The 26,681-nt window shown below is 43.0% G+C and overlaps 1 protein-coding gene across 1 annotated transcript in view; it reads right to left on the reverse strand.

Moving 5' to 3' along the window:
* The window catches only part of F13A1 (coagulation factor XIII A chain), a 61,127-nt gene extending 39,299 nt beyond the window's left edge, over positions 1-21,828 (reverse strand). The window contains exons 1-4 of the mRNA XM_026082861.1: positions 21,722-21,828; positions 20,400-20,548; positions 13,938-14,126; positions 3,107-3,358 (exon numbers count right to left, since the gene is read on the reverse strand). Coding sequence (XP_025938646.1) covers positions 3,107-3,358; positions 13,938-14,126; positions 20,400-20,547 — 589 coding nt within the window. The 5' untranslated portion in view covers position 20,548; positions 21,722-21,828. The remainder of the gene's footprint in view (positions 1-3,106; positions 3,359-13,937; positions 14,127-20,399; positions 20,549-21,721) is intronic.
* Between the last annotated feature and the right edge of the window lie 4,853 nt (positions 21,829-26,681).

Genomic DNA, 26,681 nt, shown 5'->3' on the forward strand with positions numbered 1-26,681 from the left:
AGAACTTATCCTCAACCACATGCAGTTTGTATCTTCTCTTTCAGAACTGAAGAAGGCTCTGCATGCCTGAAAGCACATCTCTTTTTCTCCACTATATCAGGTGGCTGAAGAAAGGATGCTTACAGGCTTTATCTTGCCTATTAACAAATGCAAATTTCACCTGAGTATCTGAAATCTCAATCCGATAGCATACTGAATTCTGCTGTACCCAAATGGGAAGGGCAGATGCATATCTCTTTGCAGGATTAGGTGCTGCAGCTGGATCTGCAAAGTCTTCCTGGTGATGAGCCTTAAATGTAGCTCAGGGGGTTAAACCATATAAAAAAAATCAAATGATTTTGGAAATAAGCTACAGAAACTAGTCAGTTTAGCCTGACTGGTAAATTATGCAGACTTTTGTGAAGCAGCAGAAAAAAATGCATATGTGACTGGGAAAATATGTCAGAACAGAACTACAGTATGAAAAGGAGTAATAAGAAAGGGCACAAATGCCTATGTCTTAAAGAAAAGCTCATACAGACACATTGATGTTTCTCTAAAATGATGAGTCGAAAAGCTGCAGAAGACACTGACAAAGCCAGTACTTTGCTCACTGCTATAACAATCCCCATTCATTCCTGGCATCAGTCTTCTCTCCTTTTAATGAGGCTTTTCACTCAGACTTTTTGCTTAGCTATTAACCCAGCAAACAAGTCCAGGAGATTTTCAAACTATTGCTTTCTGTGCACTTTAACTGCCTGATTTTTATACTCTTTTGCCATTCCACTGAACAACCTTTTCCAGCCAAAGTATAAAGTGTGGAGAAACGCTGCCCTTCATTTTGTAACACAAAAGGGAAAGGCAGATATAGGAAATAATTAGTCCAAACTACCTAGGAGTAAAAGTAGGGGAAAGAAGTAAATCCAAATGAAACTGTGTCCTGGGTTGTGCAGAAAATGAAAATTTGTGGCAGTCAGCAAAGCACAGGATTGGAAATCACTGAGACACACCTGGACACATAAGCTGGAGACAAAACCAGGATCATCTGGGGGTGACCCAGAATGGCCTCCTCTAGGCCTTGGGGCCACACAGTGGATCTTTGCTTCCCATAGACCCTCTTTTGCTTTCTTGTCGCAGAGCCTTTCTGACAGCCTTGCTGATGGCTGCTGCTGAAGGCAACTTCAGCATGCCTTGTACCCTACTGTTTTGCTCCCAAACTGTGACTTTAACTTCGTTGGCTTTTGGCCATATTCAGCACGGGTATGAAGGAGCGAGTGCATATGAGAGCAAGGCACTCATGTGTCATGAGTAGCTGTATATCAGTCAGCAAACAGTATTGGTGGGGGAAGAGGTGGGAAGAAGAGACTGATTTTCCCCTTCCCACCCTCTGGCTAGTCCCTTGAATCAGCCTTTTCGGTCCCAGTCATACCATGGTGGAGCAGTCAACCCCCCTACAACCACCACACCTTTACTCCAGATTATGGCTGCCTGCAGCCCTGGTTGTTGTGTGCTAGTTATGAGGCAACTTGAGTCAATTTAAGAAGCTCTTTCACCGGGGCTTACCTCAGAGTATACCTCTGCATAGTCACCATGTTGGCTAACAAACTGGCTGTTGAGACATCCAGGACTAAAACCAAGGGATGCAATAACATGAAGTAGAGAATTGCACCTACCTAGCTGGAGCTGTGACAGGCTGATACCTTTACAAACCTTGAGCAGTTTTGTCTGCTCAACAGTGGGTCACATACACTCACTTTCCTGTGGCCATGACTCCTCTCTTCCTATTTCACACCATTCCCTTCTCCCAGAACAAACTCTTAGCTTACTTTTCTAAGGTGCTTTCCAAAGTATCTCATAATGCTGTAGAGCCCTGGACCCTACCTTTCCCTCCTCTCTCTGCTTTACTCAGCATTAACATATGTCTTCCTAAATAATGCATAAGCTAATCATTGTTTATATTCCCTTGGACCAGGGGCAAGTAATGAACTCAGCACAGATCTTTCTATGTACTGACAGGAGTATAGTAGAATAATGGACTCTATTAATAATGCTAAACTTACTGGTCACATGGTAAGATGGCCCTTGTTTGGTATGGGACTATTTTATACAAATATTCTGGGAAAAACCTTGTAGCTCCCATGAAGGAAGGGTGGCAGGAGGATATTAAAGTTAGTTGGTGATCTAAATATATAGCAGTGTATATGCCAGACTTGGAGTCTTACAAGTATCAGAGACTTAGACATAGTGCTGCAGCCTGCATCAGAAGGCTGGTGAACTGAACCTCACCAGTTGTCCTTGTCCTCTTAAAGTCACATGTTGAATTCATTGGGTAGAATGCATTTCTGTCAGCATAGGCCTGATTTTACCTGAGATCCAGGGAGATTAAAAACTTTTTTTTTTAAACCCAATAGATTATAAAAAAAGGCACATTTGCAAAATGTTCTGTTACTTGCAGAAGATGGGATAACTAGTAATTAGTCAGCCCTAAAGGGAAAGTCTCACACAGAGGCAAGGCACCATGAATCATGCTGCACTAGATTGACTGTATCTAACCTGTGCAGGAGCAGCAGCTCCCATTGAGTTCCTGCAGGCATTTAGGCTGCAGCTGTTTGATCCTAAAGTGTGACAATCAATGATGTAACTCAATAGAAAATCTGTCAGTATGGGACAGTGCCACATACTGCCCCACACTGAATCCTAGAAAATAAATGCATGCCTGTATGATTTGTCAGTTTGAGTAAGGCACACACAGGCAGGCAGAAGGCTCAAACTGATGCCTATTAAAGTCAGAGCAAAGCTTTGGGGTATGTTTACTGTGAGAAATGGAGCAGCGCCACAGTCTCTAAATGGCAAATGCAAACTTGGACTTATAAAACCACAGAGTGCAACTAGAGCAGAGGCATAGGTCTGCAGAATGGAGCCCCACTCACAGGGCTATTYCCAAGCCTATAAAACTTGTCTCCTGTCAGATTTAGGTAGACACAACTATATCGTTTCCAGAAATAAACTGGCTCACTTCCAACCACCTCAGTACCAAGCTCCTCTTCCTGGACTACCCCATGCCTCCCAAAAACCAATGAGCCTGGCAGCAGAAAGTGTGAACCTTTGACTCTCAAAAGCTACTTACGCTGGCTCCAGGGATTGAAGAGTATGTAAGTATCAGTTTCTGAATTTCTAACTGTTCGTAAGATGCCAAAGGGAGTCCAGACAGCAACATACAGGCGAAACTTCCCAACAATGCAGGAGGCAGAGGACATGATGGACAGGCGAATGGAGTTGTTCTCCTTGTGGGTAATCTTGGCTCCCCACTCCCCAGGGTTCAGCTCATCACCTACCAGGACCGGGATGTAAGTGCCTTTGTTTTGCTGTGGATAGCGGCCTGGAAAGAGAAGGAGATAATTCCATGAGTAGATTCACCTTGTTTTAACTGTCTCTTCATTTCCTGGTAGCCCTCTGTTCCTTTGTCTGTTTTCAACTGAGGCAGCAAGTTCTAGTGGCAGAGACCAGCTCCCTTAGAGTTTCACATAGTGCCTGCTTATTTGGCAATACTGCCACACAAATGCGCACAATACCTCTTAGCGGGCAGCCTGTGCAGACAGCCCACACCCACCTTGCTCCAGCAAGCTTTAAAGCTCAGGCACTGCTAGGAGTGTAGCCATGGCAGTGCGAGTGTGGGCTGTCTCTGGCTTTCCTTGGTTCAGACCTGTTCATCCATCAAGCTGCACTCCAGTTTGCTCCTTATCTTCGTGTATAGTCACACTTATCAACAGTGTAGCTAAGAGCCCCTTGCCAAGTTCAGATTCATCAACCACCCTCTTTGTTAATATGCAAGCACCCACTAGGGCATGGACACTGGCTGAGGGCTTTGGAGCTCTAGTAGAGGAGAGCCATGCTCTTCTCACTGTGCTTTTGAGTTGACAAGCAGAGACCAAGCTCTCCTTCACACTAGTCTGCATAGACGGGGCTGAGAAAATACAAGTCAGTCTGCCAGCAGATATCCAAAGTTTAGTTCTTCCCAAGCACCTCACGGACTGAGTTGGAATCAACTCTAGACACCTGGAGTACAAATGAGTGCATCTGGGCTAGATAGCCAAACTCTTTGTAAGCAATGGATCATAAAGTATGACACATCTACAAAGTACCACACATGATGTTCTTCTGTCTTACAGTAACACAAGCCACACTCTACAAAAGCTTACTTTTCTCTGCCAACTGTAAAAAGCATCTAAATGGATAGGCTACATGTAAACATGTACACTGCCAGGATTTATAGTTCAGTGAGAACTATTCCACCCTTTCAGCCTGAGGTAGAGCCAAATTCCATCTGGAACCCAAGCAGTAGTGTAGACAAAATATACACTTGTGAAAGGCTGAGTTCCTTGCATCATTCTCAAACCTATTCTTCATTTCATATTTTAGGCTGAAAGTCAGACTCTTTCATCCATACACAGGGAAATGAAAAACATAGAGGCGGACAGAGAGACAGACCTCTATATTTTTCATTTCTACTATTTAAGAACTTCAAAATTAAATGTACAAGGTCACTGATTTTCCTGCTTGCCTATTTTTATACAGCTGATGCAGAGATAATCGCAGATTTGAGCATTGCTACATTTTGGGAAAGGACAACTCCAGTTTTGAATCTGAAGGTTGTAAGCTGCCATGACCTCTGTGTTTCTATGAAACCTGGGACTACTGCACTTCATCCAACAGATTATTCAGTGCACATAAATAGTCCATTTTGCTCTGAAGGCCAGGGATGCTGTAACTCATGAAATCCATTCAGATTAGTGAGGCATGCAACAGCAGGAAGAGACTTACAGAAGAAAAAAGGACTAGAATGAGAGAGCAAAATCAATAGAAAACACTAGAAGATAAAGCACTGGACACTTCAAAAATAAGCCATCAAAGGAAAGACAGTCTAGAGAGAAGACTCTATAGAGGTAACTGAGACAAGAGTCTTGTGTCTGCTAACAATTGGGATCTGAGCACTGAACATAGTCTTGTGCTTTGTAGCGGAACTGGGTATGACCCAGCTTGCCTCTACAGTTGATATTTTGCTTCTACTTTTGAAATCATTGTTTTTCTTCAAAAAAAAGCAGTCCACACAAACAAAGCAGTAGAACTAACCAAGTAATTGAACCAACACCCTTGAAAACCACTGACAAGCGCTACCTTTTAAAATACCCTCCTTAGCTCTCTCAGAAAGGGGTGGGAGAGATTAGTATCTTAATATGGTTATGAACTGACTTTATCATCACCACTGGAAACTACACATTAGTGTAGGAGTCCATTGGAGATGGCAGGAGCTGTGCTCTGGAGGGGGACTCTGCACCAGTATGCAAAGCCATGCAAACAGAACTTGCAAACAGAAGCACATGCACTGATAACAGAAAGGCTGCAGAATCACTCCCCAGTAAATCTGCTTGTAGAAGCTAAACAGAATCCCAAAGAGACCATGGGGTCTTTGTAAGGCATCATTATTAAAATGCCCTCACCTGCACCTCACAGCTGGCTCAGCAAAGAATCACACGTGTGGTATTCTTGCCTTTCTGAGGCCCCAGCATGCAAAACCTCACTTGCCTTTCCAAACAATGAAGGTACCTCTCACATACGAGGCTACAGGACACCCTAATCTATCTGTCACATGACAAGGGAGCACCTGTAGCTCTCACTGAGGAGTATGCAAGGTTCTTTTGGCCCAGAGCCCTTGCAGGCCCCACACAGCTGCCCCCATGCAAAAAGAGAGAGGCCACAGCACCACACTGCCTACCCAGGATGTGAAGATGCTCCAGTGTGACGCAAAGCATGCTGCAAGAATCTCGTATCCAAAGTAAGAGGCTTGACAGGTCTGCAAACTTGATGGAGCACGACAGTAGCCCACAGGACAGCCTTTGGTGATGGGATATTTTCCAAAGTATTTCAGCTGTGCTGGGGTGAGTAACTCCTCAGCTCTGAATAAGGAAGCTTAATAGACAGGTAACTCTGGGATATTGCCTCACTACAGACTCAGAAGGGATATCAGGGAAGGCATATCCTAGAAGTCAGGATAATTTGCAGACTCTATAAACAGTAAATACAAGTCAATGCTGTTGGCTCCTAACAGGCAAGGAGGGTTCTGTCTGCTCTGCCAGCCTCGCACTAACAGTCCCCAAAATCCTGAACCCAATGGGAAGGCCAGGAAAACAGGCAGAGCCCTCAAGAGCACAGGGAGCGATTTCCAACATTTTATCTGAAGAGAGGACAGGTTTCCTAATCTTCTGAAATGAAAGCAGAAATACAAATGAAAGAGCAAGGAAATAGTTACTTCTGACAGAAGCTTGTAGAGCTGATTTGTAATCACACATCTAGACACCTGACAGCACCAGCCACACTAGTCTCATATACACGTATCTGTTGTCTTGATACTAGAGCACTATAAAGCTGAGTAACTCTGACATTATATACTAAGGTTGCTGGCAAAAGAATCCTTATGTAGGTTCAATACTAAGTTTATTAACATTGTAGAATAGTCCTTTCAAGATGGCTTGACCATTTGCTTTATTAATTTCATTTACACGTTTCTGGCTGCAGTGGAAAAGTAGGGCCAATTTTGGCTCATAGTTGGGATCTCTAGTGTCAGCCCTTTCTCAGAAGGGATTATGTGCAGTGCTGACTGATTCTCTGGRTGAGATTCTCTAAGGAAGGAGATTCAATATTATCTGAAGACTCATTATCAGAATCTGTGAATGTCTGGCAGAACACTCTCTGCAGGCTCTCTGGTGCTAATCCAACCTACAGAGAGAGGCAGAAGGGTGTTTTGGGGTGCATGTGAAGACCAGGAGTCATGTAGTTAAGGTGAACTCTTTTTAGGCTGATAAGAGGGCTCTTCTGCCAGCATCATCAACTGGCTCAGGATCCTTGGTCTGATTTGTTCCAGGAGTTGGCAGCCTGAACCATGTTCTGCAGCCAGTTCTTTGTGGTTGCCTCACTTCTTGAAGCTCAAATGGGGTGTAGGAGGTCTTGGTCCTCCATCTTGGGCAAGATTATACATGAGGACATTTCACAAGAAATTTTTCTGTGAAAGACAAAGTTGTTGCATGATACCACGCTGTTGGGATGTCCCTATCCAACTCTGCCAAGTACCTGCTACTGCTACTCTTTCCAGGTTACTAATAGGAGACCAGGCTTTACCCAAATGACACTCTTCCTCTTCCCCTACTCAGCCATCTTCAAGCTGATGTCTCCATTTAGTTTAGTCTTTCCCTTGTTCCCTAGTGGATGTATGCATTGCTGTATGTATGTGTGTGTATTAAATATTATTCAGCCATTGCTGAATTAGCTGCTGTGCTACTACCACAGGCAGTAGAGGGACCCATGAGTGTTTCGGGATAGGTCCTACATAAATCAGTAGCTGTTTTACTTTTCCCTTTTGCAGGGAAAAAGGGGAAATTTGCTAGAACAGAGATAAGAGATGTAGTTAACTTCAGAGAACTTTTCCTTCCTGATGGAAGTAGGATACTTCTGAAGAGAGGGAGATGAACAAAGCTATTTCTCAATACTCTCTTTAGGAACCTTCATTAGAAGACTGTTTTTTTAAAGGAGTCTAGTCTAGTCTGGCTCCCTTTGGGACATGCATTACATACAGTTAGGTTAATAATTTTCCTTTTGGGTTCATTTTTTTTACCTAGATAGACTCTTTCACACACAGGGTAAAGAATTCATTTCCAAGCCAGTCCTAGAAATATAATAGTTCTGACAACTTGATAAATAAGTTGGAGGTGGAGGCCACGGTACAGTAGCTGTGTAGCAGAGGTAAGCCTTATTGTAGCAAACAGCCTGGGGACGGGTGTTAGTATACTGGGACTATGCCTTATTAATGACTATGAATAACTTCAGCAAACATCTGGAAGGGAAGGGAAAGGAAGGGAAGTGAAGGGAAGGGAAAGGAAGGGAAGTGTAATAAAATCCCAAACAATCAAAGCAAACAAGGGAGAAAAATTTTTGTAAAAAATAATAGTGTCTTTAAGCCACTGCTTTAATTTCATATCTGGTTCCTTCCCACCCTCAAATTTCTTTGCCTTCAGAAGTGCTGCATACAAATGTGGAAGTGTAGGAAACACAAATATCTTCAAAATGATTTTTGCTCATGGCTCCAGTTAGGAATCCTTAATATCTGACCACACTGTCCCAGGACTGAATGTTGCTAGTACTTTACAATTGTAAAATACATACTGGCATCACACATTTTGTCTATTAAAAACATTAAAAGATACRACTAGATTTTAAATGCCACTTGATGCTGCTGCAGAAATGAAAAAGGAGAGCAAACTAAAGATCCCTTTGCATAAAATGCTGAATTCATGGAACATCTCAGAGCATTCCCTCTCTCAGCTTTTCTAGATCCTGGCTGGGTATTCCAGAGGGGTGGAAAAAATACACTAACGTCATCATTCAGAACGTGAAGAGTTTTGTTGTTCTTTGCTAACAGTTGGCATACACCTCTTTTCTCTGTCTGTGATCAGCTTCTAGGAAATGTGTTCTGCTGCTAATAAATTATTCTTTCTTCCACCAAATGGGATCTTCTTTACAAAATGGAAACACTATGAAATTGAGCATGGCCTCCATGTTCAGACCATCACATGTTTCTGTATCTTTGTTCAATTTCTGTAGTTTACTGTTAAACAGAGAAATACTGATTTAATATACTCTCAGGTTACATAGATCACCAGCAGGCCTTGCCCCCTGCAGCAGAGTTAGTTGCTCTTGTATAATGCTAGGAAGGCTCTTAAGAAATCAAGATGCCATCAGCAACTTTCTCCAAGGTGCAGAACTTGCCTCAACATCCTATTTAGGGTGCTGGGGGAAAACCTCACATCCCTGCCACTCCATTAGTTAGCCACCTAYCCCCATCCCAGTGCTGCTGAGGAATAAGAGTGACAGCAGGGGTAGCAATACTTCCCACAAAGGCAGATTTGCTCCCTCACAAAAGGAGCAACAGCCCAAACCCCTCAGAATAACTCAAAGTTCCAACRCTGCCTTTAAAACAGGGAAAGGCCATGGGCACTGCAGGATGGCATAAAGAGTCCCACTGATTCTGGGGGGCCTGAATCAGATCCCTGTTTCTTTAGTTTTACTCAAATGGCCCCACTGACTTTAGCTGAGAATTTGGTGTCCTCTTAATAAGCCATATGGAACCAGATCCAACATCTTTCTACTCTTAGCTGCTTTCATATGTATACATATGTGTAATTTCATAGCTATTCCTCTGRACCAGTCCTGGAAAGACCGTAAAAAAGGAGCAGTAAGTTTCTGCTCTCATCTCAGGCCAAAAGCCTATGATTTATAGAGCCCTGAGGAGTATGTATGGGTGTGTATGTGGGTGTGTATGCATGCACACGTGTGGAAAGGTGATAGTAGCCTAAAGGATGGGGATTTATGAGCATTCCAGAAGTAAGCCAATGAATAAAAGGTTTATAATAATATTTAGAGCTAGACCAATATATATGGATTTATGAGGCCATTTAAGGAAARTACCAATAAACAACAGTTTGTGAGGTGTGTGAAAATGTATCATTAGAGTAAGGATGCACYATATAAACTCATCAATTGCTTTAGGATTTACAGCCATGTACAGGAAACTACTGCTAAAAACATGATGGAAGGCTACATAAGCCCATCTAATCGTACAACCCCTTTTCTAGAGAAATCCCTGCTAGTAGAGCAGTGATTGGGGAAACTTTGTGGCACTCATGCCAACTGGCTGCCAGGTGCAAGAAGCACACTATGACAGGCTCATCACAGAGCCCCAAGCTGTAAAAAGCCAAGAGCAGCAAAAATATCCCCTTCACCAAGAGACCCAAGGAAATTTTGCCCCATATTGACCTGCRGTAGTCATGAGAGATCAGGACAGCTGAAGGATTCACTGATTCATCCAGGCTCCCTGGAGCACCAAACAAACTGCAGTTGTTCCACTCCTGGCTAGCCTTCTGGGGACCTGGATATAAGAACACCATCTACACTTCTCTTGTGGCTCTATTATCTCATCCCCAGACCAATAGGAATAAGTATATCCCAAGGGATAACATTCACCATCCCTCTCATTAAACCCAAGAAGTGAGCTGTGACCAAGGAAACAYGTGGTGATGGAACAACTCCCAAAGCACAGGTACTGAGGCAGGGCTGCAGTCTAGCACAAGAACTGGAATAATATCCCATTATTCCTTATGATTGGAGATTTTTCCATGTGGATTTTTGATACATTCATTGTTTTCATACCACAGCAGACAAGAACAGTCCTAATTTAATGAAACATTATGTGCAAAACTTAATTATAATAATTTACCTGTTTAGCATTTCAGACAGTTTTGTTGATAATTAATCCACAGAAAAGTCTGTTAAAACAAAAAGGACTTTATTCACAAGGCACCTCCTCAGGAGAGTGTCCATAAAAGTGAATTTCAAGAGATTGGGGTGAATTAATTGTATTAAACAATTATTTCATGAATTCTGCTCTGCATGTGAATGGTATCTAAATGGACTGTGATTTTTAAAAAACAATTGTTAACTAAACATATTTCATGAGTGTATGAGACCAAATTTCACATGACATGTCGGTCACAAGAAGCATTTGTCCTAGGTACCTTGATTCATTATCAGTAAGARGGATTAAGCAGTCTCTACTTGCTTCATTAATCATCTTTTTAATGATGCAAAAGAAGCAAAAATAGGAGCAAAAAAAAAGAAATAAAACTAAATTTTAGGGAATAAAGGAAATAGAATAGCTCTGAACACACAGGATTGAGTCATTACCATTGCCACATTTTCAGAAGTAGAATTAGTCTTTAATGGATAAAAAGTCTGTGATGAATTAACATCAATGCTGGGAAATTTCCAGTGCTGGAAACTAATCATTTCTGAATAGCTTCATATTCTGCTGCTGTATGAACAGCCTTCACTATAGGCACGACCCTGCAAAAAAAGATGTTGAGTTTTCTTAGCTTAGCTGAACTCCCTGGAAGACAAGGCCAACTGTTCCTGCCAAAAGATTCTTCATACCTTATGAGAAAAACACCTTGAAACACCCAGAAGTTTCACCCCAAAAGATTCTACGTCTCATGTACAGCCTGGTCAAGTTTATTTGGGCTAATCTCTGCACCCTTTGGAGATATTCAAAACTTGCACCCAGGGCAAGGACCTGAGCAACCTGAGCTAATTGAACCTGATTTGAGCAAGGGGTTGGGCAAGACTCCTCTGGACATCTCTCCAACCTAAATTATTCTACGATTCTACTACAGTGTTTGAAATTCACGGCTCTAGTGCTCAGAGACCTCCTTGGAAAGGTCATTTTACAACCACTTGCAAATACTTCTCAATGCCCATCACTTTAAACTCTCCAGTTCAGCACTTTCTGAGGAGGTACCCTTTATTTCAGGGCAAAAGTATTCTCTGATACTGTGAGACAAGCTGCATCTGCTGTACTGCTGTTGTCTGAACCATTCCTTTAAGTATAGCATCTATGCGACAATACCAAAGAGTAGGATTCATCTCCACAGTCTTTAGTGATCTTAAAGTCAGAGCCTGGTCTGTGGCAGAGAGTCAGTGGAGGAAGACAAACACCTTCAGAAGAGAAATCATCCCATTTTAAGATAGCAAGACTAACCTGCCCTCCGGAGCTCCCTGCCCCCTTCCTCTGCTCACAGAGGCAGCCTAGACAACAGCTTTTACACTGGACTCTGATTTTTAGGCGACTGGCATTATGGGAGCTGAATGCTCACTCTTCAGGCATAAACACAGAAAATATTGGATATAACTTGGCCACCTTTCCCTGTGACAAAGGTCTAAGAGCACCGAAACCTTCAGCACTCAGAGCCTGTTCCTAAGTATGACAGAAAAATCGCCTTCTCCCCTTCAGGGCATTAAACATTGGACTTCCCACTGAAAAGAAAAGTAGCAAGAGTTAARCAGATCATCTCTGAATGATTTGATCACAGCTCCCTAAATGATTTCCTTCTCCTTTGTGGACTGTTTTTGTTTTGCTTTCTGTTGCTAGCCTCTGAGAACAGATGTACTGTGTTTTTGCCACGTGCTTAAAGAGAAACATTTGTGCGGCACTGAGTATTAAGCAAGTCCTAGAAGAGGAGCCTGAACATCTCAGCTCCCAGTTCAACCTCTGTAAGCTAAATTTCTTGCAGGAAGGTGATAGTGGTGCTCACAGAATCAGATCTTTAAAAAGCAAGAGAGAGCAACAGTGCTGTATAATATCCTGTATATGTAAAACTTTCCATCAGTTGATTCCCAAGCACCACACATAAGACATCAGCATTAATGTTCCCATTTCACAGAAGGGGCAGTAACAGTGAAGAACAGGGAGGGGAAGAGAAGTCTACCATAGTCTCAGGGCTGGCTACAAATCATCACTCAGAAATGAGTTTGTTGCAAAGCCTGCCCTGGCTCAGGCTGAGTTTAACCTCATTTCTACTGTGGCTGAGTATGAAGGGATTTTTGTCTCTTCTTAGGGATTCAAGGAGCAGACTCTGGCTGGGGGTGTGTTAGGAAAGAGCAATGAGAGAATAAGTGTATAGATTGTCTAAGTGGACTGTGCAATGTCAAAAGAAGTGTTAAGTTTCTTTTTCCGGTACAGAGTATCTGATTAAAACAAATGCAAACATCACACAATGCAATAAAAAACAAATGTTCCATTTTCCATTTCTTGCTACAGCTGTTTGTTTTAAACATATCAAGATTAAGGGAACAGTCTTGAATTTAATTAAATCCCAAAAGAATTAATGATATCTATGCATATTAAATTTTTAAAGGCACTTGTGCCTGTTCAGCCAGTCATTCATTGGACTGTCATAACATGCCTCCCAACCTTAATTTAAATTAGAAAGAAGAGATCCATGAAAAAAATGTGCAGACAGTAACCTTTTCGCTGCACATATGTTTAAGAGATAAAYGCCCATCTAGCTTTAAAAGGCAACAAATCTAATAAATGGCCACATCATCACAATTCAACAGTGGAAAAAAATCAATGTTACAAATTTTGGAACTGCATCGCTCAGGAAAGTAAATTAAAACATCAATTCAGACCTATTCTAAAGAGCTTATAACAGGAACATTGATGTCTTAACACAGAAACTCTAAGATCACTCCAGATAAAACTAGGACTTTCCCAGAAATGTGATATATGGAGCAGTGTTCACTGGAGATACCGTTGGAGCACAACAGGAAGCAACACTCTTTCATGGGAGACTTTGCCTTTTGCTTTTCCCCTTCTCTAGCAAAGTCATGCCCTTCTCTGGTCCTATACCTTCAATAAGCTAACATGTACATTAGGACGTGGGTCTCTGATGAAGACCTCTTAGTGAGATGGAAAATGTTTTCTTGCTCTCTCTGCAGTAATTCAGAAAAGCCTCTGATATCACCCTGAGTACATTTCTAGTCCAAAGCTACTATCTCTGAATTTTCTTCCTTGTCACCAGGTTGGTTGTAAATGCAGGCTGCAAAGTYGCAAGGCCTTGTATTCTTGCACTCAGTGTGATTTTTTCCCCTAGCGTACACAATGTTTTGTTYTCCCAGTTCATACATAGTCATCTCTCCTGCCTCAAACAAGACTCCTCCTCCCTGCATCTCCTAAACACTAATGATTAGGTGTTTCCCATTCCACCTACCTTTCACATTGTCATTCAACATTAAAAAGAGATAACTTTGGCAGCCCAGCAAAGTACAGCTTCTTGCTAAATAGAAAGCCTCAATACTGCTCCTTCATCTCTCACGAGTCATTCTGTTGATTTTTTTGAATAAGGATTCAGATCGTGTTTAGAAAAGTATTTCTTTGCCTATGTTTAAGCATGTTTTTATGGATTATCARTCATAACAGGAAAAGATGCAGCCATTAAGTACTAATGTTTTCCTGTTTATGAGAGACTCTTAAAATTTACTTTGCTGATATGACAGAGCCTTTGCCAGGCACTTACCTATCAAATACTCCAGCCAGAATTTGTCTGTTCCTGGCTTGTAGGGTCGGTTGAAATCAATCTGGATTTGGAAAAGCTGTCCTCGACGTACTATCAGCTTAGGGCTGTAGTACTGGTCAGTGTGGTGCTGTTGCTTGTTAATCTCATGGGGTTCTTTGAACATATGGATATCCACAACACGCAGGTAATCTATAGAGGCACACAAACAGAGAGGGAAAGAGTTAACATGTTTGAATGTCAGCATTGATATCACAGTCATTAGAGGCCCATTTCTCCCCTTCCCCAGCACRGTCTCATCAAGAAAAGCACCACTGAATGGACCATTTTGGATCTGTTGGGGCTTATACCCTCCTGGCTGGGCAGGGATTTATGAACTTTAACTTCTCCGTTCACCTGCCATTGTCTCAGAGGCTGTAAGGCATGTAGTGAATGGCGTAAGCAATTGCCAAAGGGACAGGGACCTACAGGTAAAAAGCCGAATATTCCCTAGGAGAGCTGTGCTCCGTCTTTCCTTTGGCATCAGCTTTCTACAAGTCTGGGCCTTGCTGTCACAAGTTTGCCAATAAAATCGGTGGATGTTTGACAGCTGCGGCTTCACGTCTCCCTTCCTGCAGCTCTCTATTTGTAAAATGCAAATTCACAGGGGTTTTGTGATGCTAAATACATTAACTTTTTTAAAGCACAACTACTACCAAATGCTGAAAAGCCTGTGAGGCAGTTAACGATCTTGCTTAGCTGAGAGCTGGATTGTTTGTATTAAATAAGGCTTTGGTCTATTGTGTGKGTCTATACAGAACTTCTCAGTGCACCTCCACTGCTATTAGCATCTTTCATAAACACTAAATATAACATTACAGTATGTAAGTACAGAATACAGTTACACGCAGACAGCAGGAAATATCTATAACATGCATGGGCAAAGTACATGTCTCACACCCTTCAAATGTGGGCTACATAAAGGGTTATAGTCCACCACTGCTAGATGTTAGTCCATGCTGCTAATGACCAGTGCGGGGTGGCATCGTGTTAAACAAAAGGTACCTGCAGTCACCACTAGCTGAATGACTATACTGTGCTAGGAATCTTCACAATGGGAGTCTTCTCAAACAAATATTCCTTCCTTGTGCACATTTAAGTAGTAGCCACTGGCTTCAGAGTGAAGCTAACACACAGCAACCATATGAAAATAAACTGGACATCATTCTCATACATGCTTAGGCAGATAATCATCAAAACCCTGCCTGTAGGGCCATTACTGCTTACCATGAGGAGAGAGACAGAAGAGTAAAGCCTGATTTGCAGCTCTCAGCTTGCATTTCCAGGTGCTGACAAAACTAGCTAATTTCTGTATTTTATACCAAAGATTACAAAGCCAAACTCATGCCTGGAAAAAAGAGGTACATGTTTACAGCAGCTGGTGGAGCTCTGTGTATTCGTGATGGTGGTTCTCAGTTGAACATTCAGGTCACTGAGGGCTAAACACGACCCATTTCACAGAACTTCGTATAACAGCTTCGCACACAGCTTTTCTGTGAAGGTAGGAAGACTGAATATAGCCAGGCTCTGGACTGGTAGAAGACCCACTCCGTAGCTGGCAGAAAACCTCAAGGCTACAGCAATGTACGGACTAGCCCTGCCCTTCTGTGGGGATGTGTGCAGGACATCAGTGGAGTTGTGCAGGCAGCAACCACCGGGGCACCAAAACGGCCCTTCTCCTGCCTCTGCCAAGGTAACCAGCCCTGGGCTTGGGCAACAGCTAGTGGAGAGGGAGCAGGAGGAGATTCTCGTGCGTTGTCACTATCTGCTGTGTATCACCGTCCTGCCGGAAACAGAAGTAAAAGAAACTGCCTGCGGATAGGGTAAGATGAGGATCCTTTCATGGAAAAACCCTGTAGAACTGAACAGAAAACCACCAGCTTCCTGACAAACCTAATCTACAGAGAGGCTGGAATACTCCGTTCAATCCTACAGCAGGCTTAAAGTCCTAGTGCAATGTTAATGTTATTCTCTGCTCAATTCTCTTGGCTTCTGGAGTAACTTCTGTAGATCCCCACTGGCTTTAGTGCTGGCTGAAGTTAGGGAAATGGTTTTTGTGTGAAATATTAAATATAATTTTGCTCAGTAATTACGTTCTTGTTGTCTCTGCATGAGGTGGGGCATGTCTTCAACTCCTTCCCTCAAAAACTTGCCACTGCTTACTCACAATAATGCTGACAAAGCTCATAAATTATGTGAGGCAGGAGTTTACTGGAGAAGTGTACCGTGCGTGTGGGGGCGGTCCTTTCCTGTTGTCTCCCCTGCCCCTTCCCAGGCTGAAAACACTCCAAGTAAAAGCTGCATATCTTGGGGCTCTGTGAGGGGGAAAACTATCAGCAAGTTAGGCACAGCTTCTTCCTCCTTCCAAGGGGACATAAAAACTTAGTTGAGGGTTTGTTGCCTTTTTAGCTCGTGTTCTGAAATAACAGAAGATAGTGACCTAGTCCTTTGTTTCCAAGTTAGCCCCTTCAAGAAACGGTCAAAGCTGAGCCACCCCAGTATGTCAGTTCTGCATTTGCTTCATTTTATCTCAGGATTTTACAAAGCTCCCATCAAAACACAGCCATACACATCTGCAGAAAAAAAGTCTCACTTTCACTATTAGTTTTAAAATGAACTACTCAGAGGTCACCAGGCAAAGATGACCTGTGAATGAGCCTGTGCTAATTACAGTAATGGAAATTACAGAGGCTAAAACATGAGCAGGGTAACTGGATGCTCTAACATCATCACCAGGGTGTGATCAAAGGGAAGGCTCAGGGCACTGCACATGACACTGCCTCTCTGTGTCCATGAGGGACAGCTAGTCATTGAGGGCTTTCTTTGAAGTCAGGTCCACCTGATGGTTTACCCCAGAGTCTAGTCTGCTATTTAGTGCAAGCATATTTGCTGCATGAGAGGCAATAGTCTGATGCTTTCTTAAAGCTTTTATAATTTTAAACTTTCATGGAAACAAATGAGCACAAGTTTGAGATGTTTTGTCATTAAAAAGGATAGCTTTCAAACATTAGGCTTTCTTGGAGGACCAGAGAGAAGGAGCTGTGCACTACAAACCAAATAGTGGGAGTTTCCAAAGGAGGTGCTCATCACTCTATTGGTAGGAGAAGCATGATTTCCTGGCGAGAACTTTGCAAAGGAGGGTGAGTGGGGAGTTTGTGGGGCTGTGTGGCCACAAGGCTAAGAGTCACCCACCGAGTGGCAGTAGGCGTCAAGCCCACTCATAACATGTTCTGGCTAGGAAAAGCCAGGCAGAGGACACAGAGCAGSCATATTCACAGACACAGGCTTGTTAAAGCAGCACTCAGCTACATGTTCTCCTCACTAAACTCTTCCTCCTTCAAATAAGCAGAGCTCACGCAGCAAGCAGGGGAAGTGGCAAGCAGCCCACCGACCAGGGGCTTGGGAAGCAGACGGCCCCGGCATCCCTCAGCAAGTCACTGAGGAGAAGTGGGTGTCAGCAGAGAGCTAGTCAAACATACAGTTTACCTCATCCTAGAGTAGTAGCTAAAATAGGTCAAATGAATCACACCCTAAAAATGCCTGTTTCTCTCTGTTGGCTGTCAAGGGAAATGAGGGTGAGTATCTCAGCTGTAGACACCTACACTGTACAGATCAAGGGCAGGATTCAGCCCAAGACTGAATCCTTTAAATTTAGGCATCTAAATGATGTGAGTCTGATATGTAACCTCTTATTATAGCCAGTGAGATCTAGCTGATGCAGTCAGTGGAGTTGAGAGAAGCATACAGATCACGCTGAAAGATACACCCACTGCCCAGCCAAACTATACCCTCACCTCCACTGACTGCCTGGGTCTGTGTTGACTATGATCTGACACAAGTGCAGGCACCTACACTTAGGTGCTTATAGCAGGTGTCTGATTCCTATCCCAAAGGTTAGGAAACGCCTCAGCATAAAAGTAGGCCTAAAAGCATTTGACTGCTTTTTTTTAGGATGCTGTGAAAATGAAATCTGGGAGCCATTGCAAAAGACTTAGGTGACTGAGAAGTGTAGAGGTGTGCAGCAGAAGGGGAAGGAGAGCAGCACAAGCAGTCCTCTTCAACAGYGCGCTCACCGTGCTAGAGCCCTGCCATTCCCTGCCGCTCCTGCTCTGCCCACAGACTCTCACTTTGTCTCACAAGCACAACACCGCATGTGTTACGGGCAGGCTCAGCTCCTGAAATTAAGTCCCAGTCCAAGCTGCATGTAGAAAGCATCAAGCTAGAAATCTTTATGTGCTTTGGCAGATGGCTTAAAATCCTAAACCAAAACTGTGTGTCCAGGGACCACACTTAATGTCAACTGATGTCACAGTCTTAGATTGCAGCTGATGTGCGCTGAAACGGGAAGGCTGCTGTAGTCCCGTCCCTTCCCTTCCCTTCCCTTCCCTTCCCTGCTCCTTTCCTTCCCTGCTCCTTCACTTCCCAGCTCTCTCCCTGCTCCATGTCACCCCTTGCATGCTTTTGCCACAAGTACTGTGTAGCTGAACTAGATAGCAGAGCTGATGCAGCTGTATAATAAGGGTCTTGCTGCTGTGCGCAAATTTATTTTTCAGCCATATCAGTCCCATTACCAAGTTTATCCTGTGGCCACACAAACTCTTGCACTGGACAAGGGCTGTTTTTCCTCACCAGCAGCATCACCTTAAGCACATGTCAAGCTCCTGCCTTAACTCACTTGACCTGACATTCCTAAGTTTCCAGTGGATTTCCGACAAGCATGAAACTCCGGCCCACCAGCATCATACTTCATTCAGAGCCTGGTATGAAGCACTTTTTAAAAAAGCAATAGGAATTTTCCCCCTGGTACTGACAGACTTTAGCTACAGACTGCATTCCTTCCAGATAACCCACATCCTTACCCATCTTCATCTTCTTTGAGCACACTGGGTTTGAAATGCTATCTAGGCAGGAACTGTACTACATTACATTCAACAATTTAAACACACATACTTGCCCCAAAGCCACAGAGTTGTTTGAAAAGGCACAAGTGAAGTTTCTACAGCCTTAACATGCCGGTTGGCTTGCTAAGACATTTTTTAAAGAAATGTTTTTTAAAGAGAAGAGTGTGCATTAAAATGGGATGGCATGTGGTTAAGGATTACAGATTAGGATTACAGAAATAATGGTTCCCAATAAAACTTTAAGCCTGTCACTTAAATTCTCTTTGTCTATTTGCCAATGTGTAAAACTCAGTAATTCATGCTTGTGCACATTTATTAAGCACTCTTTGAACCTGGGATGAAAAGTCCCATATGAGCACTAAGTACTATTACGTCTGTCCGTCCTGAGTTGCCACATTCAACAAGTTCTGCTATTAATTTCAAATAGGTTAAAAAATTAACATTATTTGGTTGGTGACTCATTCAGGGGCTTATCCCAATTTTTTCTAATCCAACTCTTATCTGTTATTTTCAGGTTCACTCCAAAGAGATGATGTTGAGAATGTGGGCTGATTTGCCCTGTCCCTTACATGATACTGTTTTGTCTCCCCAACCAAATCATTGAAACACTTTTCACAAAAGAATGATGAAAAACATGGGGATTCATCTTATTTTCTCAGTCATTTTTCAGAGTGAGCTGATCATCTAGCAACAGTTTTCCCTGCCAGTCACCATCTGCAGTAGCTTTGCAGTGAGCTTAGGCTGCACACACCAGAAGGACCGTTAAAGGAGAGGCTCCTCCTTTTCACTTCACCCCAGTCACAGGCACTCCTGAACCAGGCAGACCTAGAACCAGACCCTAATAAAATCAGTCTTTTATTCTACTTTTTTCTTGGACTGTTTTTAACCCACGTCAGTGTCCTGACCTGTTTAACCACCAACTACATGGATGTTTGCAGCTGTACTGGGGCCAATACAGAGTTGGGAAAAAGTGGCCAGTGGCAGGACCACCTCTCCTGGTGGCAGTGACAGGTTATGACAACTTTGACTGGTTGTGAAACTATATCCCTCTTTCTATGTTCTCTCACCCCCGATGTTCAGTGACCAACACTACCAACTGTACAAAGCGRAGCCTTCATCCAACCTGGCTCTGAAACACTCACCTTCAATTTAAAACACTTGAGGAATTCATCCTAAAGTGATCCTGTGACTGTAAAAAAATTGGGAAAACCTGCTCTTACATTTTAACTACTCTCAAAGTTCAAGCTGAGGCCTGGTCACTCAACTTCCCTACCCATCACTTTCCGTACTCATAAGCTGAGGTCATATCTCCACTCACACAGGTGTTTTTAATAGTTTTTTTTTTTTTTTTTTATGAGTAGCAGTAAAAGCCGTTTGACATCATCACATGTAACAAACTCTAGAAGCATGTAGGACACAGATTAGAAAATTAAGCCAGAAGTGTTCTGGTTTTAACTCATACACCTAGACAGAAGTGAGTATGGAAGATGTAAAAATATACTTATATCTTAATTGTACACTGTACCTTCTGGATTAAATCCTCTAGGTATCAGTCCAAAAACCTCCCTTTCAGGGACCAAATTTTCTTCAGCATTGGAGTTGTTTGATGGAAGGGCTCTTCTCCAATTCAGAGGGAGTTTCTCCTCTTTTTTGGTGCTTGTTGTTTCAGACATCCTGTATTAAAAATGTTGTAATATCATGAAAGAAAGATAGAATGCAAGGAAAAAGAGAACATGAGCCAGCATGGCACATGTAAGACGAGAGAAACCAAAAACAGTGTGGGGTGCCAGTGAGCTACACATTTTCAGACTCACATAAATAAAAACTGAGAGGCAGAAAACATCAGTCTAATGATGGAGTACAGCTCCCTAAGGCTTGGAAGGCATTTTGTGTTTGTCAAAACACATGAATAAGAGAAGAAGGGGAGGGGGGGAGTGGGAGAAGGAAAAGGAAGCCTAACATACAAAAGTATTTGTCTGGGAGAAGCAGGGCATTCAAAACATTTGAGAGTTTCTATAGGCCAGGATAAAAGGTGGAAATTTATTCACTCCCCCACCCTTCAAAACAGCATTATGGTCTCTTAAATAGTGAATTATATCCCCAGAAAGTGCATCACACACAATYTCCACCAATAAAAATGACATTCTATGTTATACTGCAATCATCCCAAATACTACAGCCTACAACAGTTTGTGGATGATTGCTGGAATATTATATTTTTGGGTCTATACACACATACACCCAATACCTAAAGAGCTATCCCAACACCCAGACAATCAGCTTGTGAGAAGGAGAGCAGGAGAGAAAGCGAGAAAGAAAGAGAGAGGAAGAGAGTGAGGGAAGGAGAGAGAGAGAGAAAGAAATAAAGAGAGAGAAAGAGAGAGAGAGGAGAGAAAGAAAGAGAAAGAAAAAAGAAAGAAGGAAGGAAAGAAGGAAAGAGAAAAAGAAGGAAAGAAGGAAAGAAGGAAGAAAGGAAAGAAGGAAGGAAGGAAAGAAAGAAAGGAGGAAAGAAAAGAGAAAAGAAAGAAAGAAAGAAAAAAAAAGAAAGGAAGAAAGAAAAAGAAGAATGGAAAGCACTTATCCACTTATTTCTCTCTCGCTAACAATCTTAAGGGAAATCTCAGATGTAGGCTGCTCAGAGACTTCTCTTTGAGGTAGTCAAAAACTGGTTTCACATCTATTTAGTGTAAGCATGTAGCAATGAAAGAGCCATGCCATCCTTCTAAGAAAATATTCATGCCTGAGAACACAGCTTCTTCCCAAAGCTCCTGAAAACAGCAATACAAAAAGTAGCAATTATTTGATAGTAGTAAGCGCTTAAAGGAAGTTTTCTGTTAGCAAGGGTACCTTCTTTTCAGATAGTCTTTTTTTTTTTCCTTCTCCCTCTCAGATTTTCTTAAGTACAATACAAGGCTGGAAAAAGTTGGGGGCTTTTAAGTAACCTCAGTATATCCTCCTCCCTCCTGTTGCAATAGGGAAGTGCTGAAAGGGTTGCCAAGCCCTTCCCACACCACCTCAGAGGATCTGTCACCACTGCTGGCACGTCTTGTGTGACATCCATTTACTCCTTCCCTCTCCCTGCCTGTCTTACCCCCATCCTACTGACCAGAAATATTTCAGAGCACTTGGTCTAAGGAGACAGCTTGGGCACAGAAGTTTCAGTTTTCAGTGAGACTGAGTAGTGCTGCTCATGGCATGAGGGCATATAAACTAGGAGACTGAAGGGGATTTTCTGAGGGCTGCTGCCACCCAAGAAGTAGTTCACCATGTTGCCAGTCTTTAATGGTGTCTTTATCTCAGGGTCCCTGCAATGCAATTTTAAGTGCTGGTTTTCAGAGTATTCCCAGGTGGACCCAATGGCTATTCCTCTGTCCAGTGCCTCTTGGCAGTCCTTTCAGAGGACTATGGGGCACACAGACATGGAGAGCTCGTTGGTGGCCCAACGGAGAGGGCCTTTTCCTTGCTTAGACCCTGTGCAGTTCAAGAGAGTGTTTTGCCCTAAACAACTATGTTCAGGGCAAATGACTTTCAGCTCTTGCCCATGGTAAAATGTGTATAACCTAACAACCASTGTTTGGGCAGTAGTTCAATACCTGGTGTGCTAGCTCCCAAATTTCCAGTCATCCTCTAGGCTTGCAAAACCAACAAGGATCTCTTCACAGCCTGTCCCTGTCTTTCTCTGCAGCCTGTGCCCCCTCTCTGGGTGCACTCTCTGGCAGTTTTGGGCTGTGTTTCTGATCTCTGCCCAAGGGCAGCCAGGCCCTTGATCGAACGCTGGGGAGGAGATGGGCTACACCACTGTATCCAGAATTCTTCAGTCATGGAAAAGTCTTCCTGTCCTATTTAGGGATCACAGAGGTTGAGTCTTAAGGGACTTACCCTAAATAGGCAGGCATTACTGCCTTGTGTCTTTCAGGCAGATGTAGACTCTGAAAGGCCATTGGAAAGTAGTGTGCAAAGGTCCAGACCCTGGTCCTCCTTCCTCCTTTTGACCCCATACCAGGCTGCATGGTGGGGGCACAGACTGCACACAGTGCCAGTGATTTGGGGCAAATTCTGCACAGGCCTCTTTGCAATACCACAAGTGGCCTTGGGACAAGTAGCACACCCGAGATCACTCCATCCACTGCTCTGAGGAGACATGGCGGAGGCATCCTAAGGGCTGGCGGTGTAGATGCAGCCCCTCAACTTGAGGCCCACTGGGCAGTCTGTGGGAAGGACCTAAAAGAGTAGTGTTGACATAGTGCTGGAGACCTGAGGACCTTCCCTTCTCTCCCMCACCTCCAAAATAATGGCAGAAAGTGTCTTAAACAGTGTCATGTCTCATTCCTCTGCCACACCAACTTTGTCCAATTCCAGTAAGTTTTAACATAACTGGGGATTAAGCTCATTGACACTTTCTCTATCAGAAATAACTCCATAGACAAACCAGGTAGTGGAACCCCTCTTACAGATACTGGAATATCCAKGATCATTCATTCTGCTCAGTTGCACGGTGGGCRAGGGAGTGAGAAGACAAAATGTGGAACTCCACTCTCTTTCAGCCAGCTATAGCTTCCAGGYCAATAACATCATCAAAGCCTCAAACCTCTGCTGACTTAACACCATTGAAATCAAGCCGTGGCAGAACAGGAGAGAATCTGGCCATATTCCTGTAATGGTAAATCATGTGGGGAGAAAAAAAAAAGGAATTTCCATCTCAGCTCTCTGGAATTTTCCTAATAAAGACCACAACCACAGCAAGGTAGCTCCACACAAGCCAGTAAACTTGTACAGCACAGCACAGGGCAGAGATGCTAGCTGGGGTCTTGGAAGCAGTATCAGCACAGCATTGTAGCCAGGCTAATTATCTTGCTAGGGGTAATTACCTAGACATAGCACTAGGCTGAAGTGGTTTTGGAGCCAGCCTAGCTATCTCCACAAGTACAGCACTGCACTGTCTCATAGCCAAAGGGCTCAAATTTTCTCCTGTCTCCCCTAGCATGTTATTACGCACATAGCACAGAAAGCCATCTAGCCAGCATACTCCACTTCTAATGCAGTGCTCCTCCAGGAGTGCAGGCACCCYTCAAGGAGAGAGCTGGTCCTACTGCTCATCCTGAATTTCATCCTGAATTGTGATTTCCATTGAGTCAGTTTTACACAGATGGGCCTTGCGATAACCATCTGGAGGGCAAGCGATACTCCTGACACCTAGGAACACAAAGAGCTTTCTGTGGGAGGAGGCTGGTTGCTGATTTTTTTTTCACTCTTTGATTTCTATGTGCYGTGGTTTGTTTGTGCCTCTCTCCCCATTTCCAGCCAGCGTTTCAGTTCCCAAAATTGCAGCTGCTGTGACAACATTACAAAAACCGATATAAATATTGCCTCAGTGCCATGCCTGCTGGAGGCCTGCAACACAAATAAGAAATGCAGTCTCCTGAGGAAGTCATGTGCTTCCCCAAGTGGCAGCATTGCTGTCAGAGCTGGGAGGAAAACTTTCAGTCAGAAAGAGAAAGAGAGCTAGAGGATGCAGCCAAGCAATCCCATTCCAGCCATTGTGCCTTAATAGCCAGCAGTTGCAGATGTCTCTCTGTGCCCATTCAGATCTCTCCAGAGCTTTCAGCAGAAGCTGACGGTGACTCAGAAAGCAGGGAGACCACAGTTTTTGGCAATGGCAACAACAGTGGGGCTTTACATCCAGGGAGAGTAACGTTCYGTAGACTGTAATTTATTTATTTTGTGGGGAGTGATGTAAATTCATGCTTATGACAGCTCCAGATGGCAGGTATTTTCTCATTACCTTGACTTCTTAGTATTTGCTCTCCCTTGCCTATTAGACTGCRCTGGCCTTAATTTAACTTCCATGGTTCAAAAATATTGACGTCAGGGCTGATGCAGGAGGAGGCATGGAGAACATGAAGCCCTGGTTTTCCAGTAATGCCTTATATTTAATTAATGATGCACTGGAATGACCGGTGAAAGAGTCCTCTTTCTTCGTCAAGCTGCTACTTCACTGCATGCTGTGGGGAACTGTGAGTCCATGGCCATTTCTCAGAGGCAGCCTTCAAATGTTCTTGGCCTTTGCTAAAGACCTTTGCAATCATGGATGCTCTTTTCACTGGCTCCGATAGACTTTGGATGATGGACAGCTCTTCTCTCTTAATCCCCACAGAAAAGCCCCTAAAATATCTGGAAAACTTGTTCTGTAAAGAGGTATCCACAATTTAGCTTCCTGTTGTCTTTGCAGCCAGTGCCACTTTGTTCCAGTTTCTCTCCTGCCAGACAAGAGTTTTTGGGGAAAAAAAGAATCCCAAACCCACAAGGGTCAATAAAGCTTTATAGCCAGAGAAGAGGGCACGCCAAGATCTGTCACAAGCAAACTGATCAGTGTCATGAACCAGGTGCTCATATGAATGGGTTGCTCTGCTCTGGGCCAAGAGCTGGATAGGAAACATATTTTGCCTACCATTTCTTTAGCTATACCAACCACTACTCAGCAGCAYTTGAACATTGTAATGCTGTGCAATGGGGTGACTTTTTTTTTTTACTTTTTAAAAATTTTACCCTAATGCCATTTACAGGCTAGACAGGTGTTCAGACTCACTGGGTCATTATATTATAGCATATGCACAAGGGCACCTGCAAAGACATCATCCCTAATTCCCTGTAAACTAGCCTCTTTCAACCCTGATCTTCTATACATACTATTCCTATACCTCCTTCTTATCTTCTCAGAGCTTCTCTCAGGAACTTGCACCCTTTCTTAGATGGTCTAGTATCTCCGCCCCCTCCCTCCACATCTCCACTTGTCTCCCAGAATCTCATTTTGCTCTTCCTATGATGCACTGCCTCATCATGGTTGCAGGGAGAGCAGAGTAGACTCCAGTAGAAAATATGACTAAAAATGATATTTTTTTTAACCAAGCAAATTTCAGATATGTTTATTTAGTGTTTTTGTTTGCATACTTTGCTTTGGATTTTTTTAAAAACCAAAACCAAGAGCAGCTAATGTATCTGTCCATGTGTAACAGCTCTGGCTATCATACACAGAGAAGCATATCTTTGTGTTAATGCTGAAAACTCAGAAGGCCTCCCTCTGAAACATGGCATGTGTACAAATGTCTGTATGTGTGAAAGAGGGGCAGAGGCAGACAGAGATAAAATGGCAGCTCTTCAGATGGTGGAACATTTGGAGAGGGGATATAGGGCTAGTTTTCAAAAGATATTGTTGCAAATGTTTCTGTTGCAGGCAAAAAAAACCCCATATATATATTTTTATATATATATATATATATTTATGTACACACACACATATTTTGTTAAGAAAATGTGGCTTAGAAAATTTAACTCTTTTCTGAAAAATTGTTATTCCAAACTGCAAGTCTAAATTCAAACATTAGAACTGTGTAAGCATCTATATCTGAGCTGGCCATCTTAGACTCCCTGTATCCTCCGCAGAGATCTAGTCTAGGCAGTGATTCATCTCCTCCTACAGTAGACATGTAAACAGGTCAGATGAATCATGGCCTAAAAGTGCCTGTTCCCTATATTGACTGCAAAGGGAGCCTGGGGTGGCAGGTCCTGCTGTATGTGTCTACACTGCCAGCGTCTACAGTGAGGTGAGACGAATTCCATCCTAGACGTGGAAAAAGATTTTATTTTGTTTTTGAGGCCTGGCTTTCAAGTGGTAAATTCTTCTTTTCTTTAAAGGGAGATACTGCTCAAAATCATTACCAGTGATACACAGTACACAGTAAAATATACTTTTTCTCTCAGTATATGTGGTTGCCACTGCCAATTATGTAAAATATATTTCCTACAGTAA

The sequence above is a fragment of the Apteryx rowi genome, unplaced genomic scaffold, assembly GCF_003343035.1.
Source record: "Apteryx rowi isolate R43461 unplaced genomic scaffold, aptRow1 scaffold_596, whole genome shotgun sequence".
NCBI classification, from domain to species: domain Eukaryota; kingdom Metazoa; phylum Chordata; class Aves; order Apterygiformes; family Apterygidae; genus Apteryx; species Apteryx rowi.